The sequence below is a fragment of the Pelophylax lessonae genome (genome assembly GCF_965119305.1).
Source record: "Pelophylax lessonae genome assembly, chromosome: 10".
Lineage (NCBI taxonomy): Eukaryota > Metazoa > Chordata > Amphibia > Anura > Ranidae > Pelophylax > Pelophylax lessonae.
The window spans coordinates 160,069,080-160,078,819 of NC_138777.1; the positions used below are offsets into that span (position 1 = coordinate 160,069,080).

A 9,740-nucleotide genomic window follows, 5' to 3' on the forward strand; every position below is an offset into this window, starting at 1 on the left:
CAACTTAGACGGCCGTTCCAGTGACAACTGCCCAAGGATCTCACCAAATTTTGGGGAGGTTTCCTCTCAGTCTGTTTCATCTTTTGAAGAGAAAGTCTCCATGCATACTGGCTTAAAAAACAACAGTTTTATTGGCACAAAAAAAAAATGCTCATAGAGCGTCTTATGTACAAAGTGTAGTTTAGGAGAGTTTTGTCTTTTTTTTCTGCCAGAAAGTGCCAATCAGAAACGCAAACTGGAAGGGTTTTTTTTCCTGCCTCTAAACGCTGAGCTTAAAATATGCCTGTAATCGTCAAATAATGTGCATGGACACATAGGATAACATTGAGCTGCTTCTACACGAAAAGCACAAAACTCCTGTAGTATCAGCGATTTTTAGGCCAATGTGCATGGAGCCAAATAGGACAATAAAATCCCAAAAGATGTTCTTACTCTTTCACCCACTAAAACTTTAAAAAATAACATTTTAGTTTTAGTTTATGTACACTGTGAAACTAGATATCAGTGATAATAAAGGAAATTCAGTACATGTTAAAGAACATACACCATAGATCTAAGGAAACAAATATATTAATATTCAGAAACAGTACAAACATCAATGTAAAACACACAAGAAGCATGTAAAAAGGTCCACTTTTTAAAACAAATAAAATATGTTCAACATTTAAATATTGAAACAAACATGACATACAGTATTTATACAGTATATATATATATATATATATATATATATATATATATATATATATACACACTCAATAAAACATAATTTTGCAAAGCTCCAATAAATTCAGTGCAAATGTGTTCTTGTTCAACAGAACAAGTTTTCATCTGTCTACATTTTGGACAGTAAAATTACTATGAAACCTATATGATTAAGAACTGTTATTAATTTCTTTACTGGAAATTAAAGTCAACTAAAAAACCTTCTGCTGTGTGATTAGGGGGAGGCATTTTTGCAATTCAAAAATAGTTATATTTTAAAACTTCTAATTTATTGCACCAAATATTAGAATATTGTGCTATTGAATCAATTTGAGAAATGTATTTAATAACTAGATTGGAAATGGCATAATATCTATACTATGTCAAGCATGTATGACAACTGTGCAACCTAATATATTACACAGTTTATTACATTTACACAAAGTTCAAAAGCTGGAGAATTACCTAAATCTGTACATCAGTTTTAAGTGTTATTCTAAAATCTTAGTCGAGAATTTTAATGACTGTGTCATTATGGGTTTAAATAAAAGCATCTCAACAAAGCTTAGTAAAAAACCTTTTGTCATTCACAGAGAACTGAGAATGGGTCTGGAATACATATTAGTATAGTAGCTTGCATCAGGGGATGATGGCATGTCCATTACATTCTTCGAAGAGGTCATGTTATGATAATCGGAAGTGAAGTTCTGGTAGTGAGCAAGATGATCTGTGGTTGGACACATATCAATCTTACTTGAGTATGCATGTGCATTTTCAGAAGACATGAGTTGTGTGATAGAGAATGGGTGGCTCCCAACAAATGGCTCATGTTTCATCTGGACATCTTCTCCCACCATGCCAAGATAACTATCACTAGAGAGATTCATTGGGTATAAAATCTGTAATGAAGACCCGCCTGGTTCAGAGTTAGAGCTAATGCCCACTGGTGAAGCTCTATTTAGTTGGGGTATTGCCATTGATGAGTCCCTATCTCCACTGTTAGTTGCATTTTTTGGTGAGTGTGAAGAGGAACTCTCATCATAAACAGCTGGAGACTCTCTTAATCTAACTGACATCTCATCACCGGGTTTGCTAGGTTTTTTTTCAGAATCTGCAGTCCTAGACTTTTCACTCTTGAACCTCTTTTGTCTTCTCAGATAGCATCCGTTTTCAAACATGTTACCAGAGTCTGGATGAAGAGTCCAGTAGGAGCCTTTTCCTGGTTTTTCTGGTGAACGTGGAACTTTAACAAAGCAGTCATTAAATGACAAAGAGTGACGAATTGAGTTTTGCCACCTCTGCTGGTTTTGTCTGTAGTAAGGAAAAAGGTCAATGATCCACTGGTAAATCTCATTCAGGGTCATCATCTTGTTTGGGGACTGTTGGATGGCCATTGTTATAAGTGAGATGTAAGAATAGGGAGGTTTGGCATGGGAATAATTTCTCCGATAGCTTTGAGGATCCCTCTGGAACTCTGTTTCTCCTTGGCAATAGCCCAGTGGGTAAGCAGATGAAGATGATGGAGATGCTGCTGGAACTCCCATATTGTGAGCTAGGGAGTTCAGAGAGCTAAGATTGTTCTGGTTCTGGATGCTGTTTACATGCCCCACCATGGAATTGTTCATGTAGGTCATTGTTGCAGTTCTGGTTGAGACATCACTGGACATGAAGGTATTAGTTTGAAGGCCATTATTCATGTTATGTATTCCAGAATAAACCTAGCAAAATAAACATAAGATAATGAATTGAGATTTATAAACTATATTATAAAGATCATAAACATTACACTGAAAATACTGGGATGTTTTAGCAGCAATTATATCACATGATTGAATGTCAACAATTATGATTACTCTCTAATACCAAAATGCTAACTATTTGTGTAATGCACATTTTTTGTGACACTAGAAACAACTGAAGTGGTAATAAAGTGACCTTGTGGTTAAAAGCATTGTGCAAAACTGTGAAAATCTCAGTTTTAAAAATGCGCAGTTGAAAATGTATCTGCTTATTTCCAAACTTTCACATTTTCTTGCATTTAAATTTTTTTTACTGTTATATCTTTATGGTTTATAATTTTTGCAATGTCTGTTTGCATTTTCTATTCAGTATTGCTATGCAATGTGCATACTCAGATATTTAGCATCACTGTACAGTGTTGTCTGCCTTTCCTGTTGGCAGTAATATACATAAAGGGATTACATTCTCCACAAAGAAGCACTTCCTTCAGTCTCTACCTAGGCATTCATAATGAACTTGCACTTTTCAGACATCTAGTGTTGAATAACAATGACGTTTAATTGCCTACTAAACATTGCTTTATACCTTCACAGTCTCAAATGTAAATCGCAAAGCCATGTGTATTCCCCATATTATTTTGTCTTAGCAGAGTTCACAAGCTGGACTTACTGCCATATCAGCAGTGTACCTAAAAATTGTTATGTAAGTGTTTTCTGAATAACTCCTTCCAAGAAAGAGCAAAGTCTGCCTTTATAATGCTGTGTTTTGCATGACGAACCTATACTGTAAGTTACTGAGCCATCATCTGTATGTCTAAATGCATTAATTCTGGAGGAAAAAAACATCAGTAAGGGGACCAACTTGCCCCTTTATAAACTTCCTCCTTAAAATTCACTGAGAAAAACTACTGACATGCAACTTTAGACTTTAGAGTTCCCTCACATTTCATAATAAATTGTTAAAACAAAAAAAAAAAGTGTTATATAGCTATAAAATGAACAAGCAGCTAACACGCAAAATACTTTGAAGAATTAAATGCTATTTTATTAAAATACCCAAAACAAAAATTACCTATATTTGATTGAATATTACAAAGCATATGTGCTAATCATCTTTAGGTGCTGTCAGTGATAATAGAGAATAAATCGGTACAATAGATAAACTAGAAGTGTGTATGAGTAGGCAGGGGACCTAGATCCAGAAAATAATAGGTATTTTGATATGCGTGTTTAGCTAGCTTTACACTCTAGTATTAGAAGTGTTAAACTCATGTGACAATTACTCCAAAAGTATACGATATATTCTACTGAAAATCCTCTAGTAACCTGAAAACTATTTATTTTCTGGATCTAAGTCGCCTGCCTACTCATACACACTTCTAGTTTATCTAGTGTACCGATTTATTCTCTATTAACACTGACAGCAACTAAAGATGATTAGCACATATGCTTTGTAATATTCAATCAAATATAGGTAATTTTTGTTTTGGGTATTTTAATAAAATAGCATTAAATTCTTCAAAGTATTTTGCATGTTAGCTGCCTATGGCAATGTTATCTACAACAGATTTGCCATCTATAATTGACAGCCAAATATAACAGATTTGATGTTTCAAAAATGTGATGAAAACCATACTATGTGAGAAAAATGTAACTGGTCATTCCAGGACAACTTAGCACCACAGATGTTCCATCCTGTCTGTATGGGGTCTATGGTTTTCAAGGGCTTATGGTAAACCACACCATTGGCTAAAGAAAGTCTCTATTGACTTTTTTCCCCCAATATTTAGCCCATATACTGATGCATTAAAAAGTGACAATTATCTAGTCTGGAGTTTCTCTAATGTGGTCTTTAAATACTACAGAATGGCTGAGTTTATTTAGCACTTGATAAATCCTTAAAACAGGATTTATTAGTGCTAAATTATGACTATTGTCTAAGGTTACCTAACATTACACGTTTATTAAATTACACTAGATTTCAGAGATAATTCAATCTATATTTACTAAGAAAGATATAAAATAAACGAATGAATGTCATAGGTTGAGTATATAAACAAACTTACCTCACTTTCTGGGTACATTGAATGCCAGTCCATTGGGTCTTTCATTTCCAACTTGACTCTACCGAGCATAGTCTGAATGTTGACTTTTGGTATGTCTCCACCTTGCAAATAATTTAGACGGCCACCAGCTTTCTGCGTTTGTGGTACAGATGACTCCTCTAGTGCAGAATCCAAAAGTTTGTCCAAGCAAAGCAAGGTCTGTGGAGACATTTAAAGGCAAACCCCACAGAGCATTTGAATAGACCTGTCCTCCTTAAGGTCTCCACCCCTTTTCCTGAATCTCTCTGTGACCTCTTCACTGGCTACCTGCAGAGCCAAATCAGTTTAGGACAAAGGAAGTTACTTGTACCCCCCTGACTGCTTTCATTCACACACACCTCCTATCCTTTTTTCAATCACCAGTCTGTCTCATCAAAATGCTAATAGGATCAAGGAGTTCCCCATCAACAAGGATATAGGTTCATGGTGGCATTTTCTTTCTAGAAAGTATTGTCAGGGATCTCTTCCTGCCGCTTAAATTTTGGGACATTTTGTAAGAGCAACTCATTTTACTAGAAATGTAACTTGACCACCATGAAGTGAGAGTCCTGATAATGAATACCAGTCATATACATATTCCTTCAACAGGGTCTAGAAGGTGCGGCATTCACCTTCCTAGCCACTAAATTTAGGTCCTATATTTGCAATACAGGCAGTCCCAGAGTTACAAATATCCTAGATACATACGACTCATACTTACAAATCGAGGGAGACAACAGGAAGTGAGAGGAAATCTACCCCTAGGAGGGGAAATTTTCTCCTGTAAGAGTTATCATGGAAAAAGGGTGTTTCACTGAAGCTTTATCACCAATCTGTTTCCACAACATCCCAAAATGTTCAAAATCCAATAGTCACAGGGACAAGTGAAATCTTGTAAACAGGGGCACAGACCGCAAAACAAATGTTACAGGGGTGTTAACCCTTCCCTATGCTATCCAAAAAAACAATTATTATTTTCGGCTGGAGTTACACTTAAAAAAATGGACCTGTTTCAAACAAATTCAACTTAAGAGCAAACTTACAGACCCTATCTTGTTTGTAACCAAAGGACTGCCTGTATGTGACTTCTAGAGTGGTAGAAATGAGAAAGGATGGAAATAAAAGATTTGCTCTTAATACTTTAAAATATTTACATTGCACCAATGCACGTCAAATGCTCATGCCCCACATACCCTATTAGCCTTAGATATAATCATTTTTAAATTCTATAGATATACAGTCTTAGGAGATCAACAGCTTGGGGAGTTATTTGGAACATAGTCAGGAAATTGGATTTGAGCATAACTGCAAACTAGCAATCTACAAAAAGATTTGTTCAGCTTTAATATCAAAGATCTTCTTTTGGCCCCGAAGATTTCCCCTGAAGTATAAAAAAATAATATATATATATATATTTTTTTTGCTACCCAAAACCCAAAAGGCCTAAAGTGCATTAAACTATTCTAGCATCTACTTGAAGATGATATAATTTGTATCACATTTTTACAGCCTAAATTGTAGTTATTGTATTGAAGTATTAAGTATTTTGAGTCATATAAAGATGATATATCTTTGCAAAATTCTGTTATTTGTAGGGAAAAGTGGAATAAAAAGCCCTCTCAGTTTGGCTACTGAATCCTTACAGATAATCCCTTAGCGAGTGTGATCTCTAAAACTTGAGATCAGTCATTTCTGGTAAGAGGTGTGCACTATATTTGGTGAAGACTTTCATCCGAGCATCGTTTGTCATGTTTGGTCAATGACACAGATACAAATTGGAATTTCATTATAGGATCGGATTTTTGTTCAATTACTTTTTCACATGAGGTGTCACTTATGAACTTTTCTTTCATTTTAAAAAGGACTGCTTTTTTGATAAAGGACTATTCTTAATGTTTATTCACTCACTTGACTTTGCAGTATATATTCAACACTTTTTAGGTTAATTTATATTTTTTGGAAAATTATGTTTATGTATTGAATTCAACCATGGTTTTGATTATGTAAGAAATGCACCAATTTTCTTATTTTATTTTCACATGAGCCTTTTGTTTGTGTTTTGGTTATGGCTCTTTCTAAATTTTTAGTCACAATAGTTTTGTTTTTATTGCTTAATTGATCAATTACATTTGAAAGGTGGTGGGATAGGCACAGGATTTTTTTCAATATACAAGATTGCACATATAGCAGAATGAGTTGGGTTCATTTACATTGGGTGTTTAGCCTTGGTGCATGAGGCTCTGGCATTTATCTGTGGGCGGAGGGCACATGTGCACCTGTCAAACAATGAGGCTGACAGCACCAGTGGCTAGATAGGACTGGATGGTGCATTACCTGAATTTAGGGTAGTATGCGCCCAGGGATGAATGCTTGTAAAGTCCCTGAACGCCCTGTAAGACTTTTTAAACTTTGTTTACAATGCTAAAATGGGAAATGATAACTTAAATTTATAGTAAAGTCTTTTTTAAACTTAATAAACTTTTTAAAAATAATAAGGCCCGAGCAGATGAACTAATCATACACCCGGTGCACACAAATCTGTAAGGAAGACCAGGTAAGGATAGGAGCCCTGTCAGTGGTGATCACTGACACCACTGGAGGGCTTCGTTTTAAGGTAAGCATTTGCAAATTTTTTTTTTTTTTAAAGGCTGCGGTTTACTACTGTACTGCTATAATGCTTTGCAACAGTACATTGAATGCACTGTAAACACAACAGGCACATTTATGATGCATTTGCAGCACATAGCAATAGAAGAAATGGAGGCGATTGCAAAGCATCAACACATACAGTTCTCTGCAGGCAAAGTTGTTTTTGCCTCACTGCGACGCAAGGCAACATCTTAGAACAAGAGCTTATGGATAGAAAAAGGAAAAAAAATGTTAAAAGGTCTATAACTCAACTTTTAGAACCATTATTTAGCTTCACAGAGAAGACATCCTGTTGAGTAATCTAATTGAAGGTATTTAACCTTTCCTCAGCTTCTTTCACACCAAAGGGTCTAATAGCAGAGAACAATAGGTCATACTTACACAGAAAATTTAAATACAATGTTACATATCTTAAATTCTGTAAACAATAGAAACAAAGAAAATATGACCTGAATCTACACCAGGCAGGCAAATGGCTTACCACCTACTGTTCTTGAATGAGACATCTGCACGTGTGTGTGGGATGTTTGAATAGTTTGGATTTTAAAGCCAGCCATACATGATTTGAAATTTGGCTGATTCAGCGGGGGCCATGCATAGGCATGGTGGTTGTACAGCATTGCCAGCTATAGCTGGCAGCACTGATCAGTGTATTCTAATGGCAGGGGAATATTTCTGCTGTCAGAATACACAGATACAGTTGGAGGATTCCCCTGTTTACCTTTGTAGCAGGATTCCCAGCCATTTTGCTGGATGTGGGTCCGCCAGGGTTACCGCTAGCAACAACAGCACATTTAAGCATGTTCTCCAAGTGTGAGCACTGAGACAGGAAACAGTCCCGCATCTTTGGGTTTTGTATTTATTTAGGAACTTGGATGGGAGAAGGGAATGAGTGGGATACTACTCCTCTGGCTCAACTATTCACAATGTAATGGGACAACTGAGAAAAATGCCTCTTGACACTGACTTGACGCCGGCTGAATGCCGGTCAATGCCGCTTGGCGCTTTTTAACGCTGACTTGTTGTCTGTTAACACTTAACTGACTTTGACACTCCCCGGTGACACAAAGTCCTTTGTACTGCTCCCTTTAGCCCTCCTGGCTGAGGTAGCTACTTGTAAACACTGCTGCAACTCTTAACTCTTCAGGGCCCACACTGGCACCCTCTTTACAGACTTCTCTTCAGGGCTTAGACTCTGGCACCCCCTTTCTAAGCCTCCTGTACTGGCTAGCTGGATCCCTCTGACCTTCCGGAGTGGTCCCCTATCCTAGACAGACCCCTGGGCGGTTTACAGTACTCACGACACTGCTTTCCTGGAAACGTTTGCCCCAACAACTCCACTTGGTCCACAGCACACTGGATCCCTTTCTGCAGTTCAGCTGAACCTGCTGCCCTCTAGGCCGACCACCCAGGACACCTTCCTGATGCTGACAGGAGAAGAGACAGCCGTCACCCTCCTCCTGGGACACTGCTTCCTACCAAAGACCTCCTGTCATGTGCTCCCTCAGACTTATACCCCCTCCCAGGATGCATTGTGGCAGATTCTGCCCTCTGGGATAAATACAAGCCCTCCACTGCCCAATAAGAGCCCTCATTGGACACAGTGGGGAGACTCCCTAAACTCAACAGTCACACCTGAAAGCACATCACATCCTAGCTGAACAATTAGGCCCATCTGATAAACAGACAAGGCCCCCCTTTATAGTTTGCCTAGCAACTACCTGGGAGGGTGCTACACCTTGAATGTGTGGATGGGGAAGTAAAGCAATTTTTTAAATATTACCTACTAGCAAAAAAAAAAAATCTATAGGCTAGCTAAGATTACTTCTAAAGCCCCGTACACATGTACCGAATGTCGGCTGAACGATCGGCCGTCTTTTGTCCGATGCTGTCCTGTCGGCTGAAAAGTGCTAAAGACTGCACACGAATTTTGTCGGCCAACAACAGCTGACTGCAGAAGTGATGTCATGTGATGGTTAACTTTCCGTGTCTTTTTATTTCTCAGAGCATGCCCAGTCTTGCTAATCTGCTGTTTGTCGGCCGAATTCTGTACTGACTTGCGAACAATCGGCCATTCTGGTGACGGCCAACAAAAATTTTATAGCCTGCACACCCGATTCTGTTCGGCCGAAAAGTCGCTGTCGGTTGTCGGAAGCATCATACTAACAAGCCGACAATCGGCCGATCGTTTGGCGGCCGAATATTTATGGCTGACAATCGCTACGTGTGTACGGGCCTTAAATGTAGATAACAGTATGAATTTTTGTGGAGGGCGTATAGTCATTTTGGCTAATCGCAACAAACACATAGGATGCCCTTTTCAGGACATCTCAGAAGAAATCCAGAAACAGTACAGTATATGAATGAATGTGCCACACCCCAAGTCTAGAATTTAGATTTTTATTACATTTATTTTTATCCTAACGAAGGACCAGAAACACTCTAGCTTGTCTATTTGGAATAAAAATCTTTGGACTTGGGTGTGGTGCCCCCAGTTATCTATTGTTCCCTGGATCTGCACATGTGTGAATATTTATCAAAGCTTTATGTCAAGGGTCTAAAA

The 9,740-nt window shown here is 37.7% G+C and overlaps 1 protein-coding gene across 1 annotated transcript; it reads right to left on the reverse strand.

The window, feature by feature from the left end:
* Positions 1–1,292: 1,292 nt before the first annotated feature.
* On the reverse strand, positions 1,293–4,579 carry LOC309565872 (forkhead box protein A4-like; the record flags this gene model as incomplete). The annotated part of the gene is made up of 2 exons (XM_082270887.1): positions 1,293–2,423; positions 4,511–4,579. The coding sequence occupies 2 exons, from the start codon at positions 4,577–4,579 to the stop codon at positions 1,293–1,295; spliced, it is 1,200 nt and encodes a 399-aa protein (XP_082127013.1).
* Positions 4,580–9,740: the final 5,161 nt, after the last annotated feature.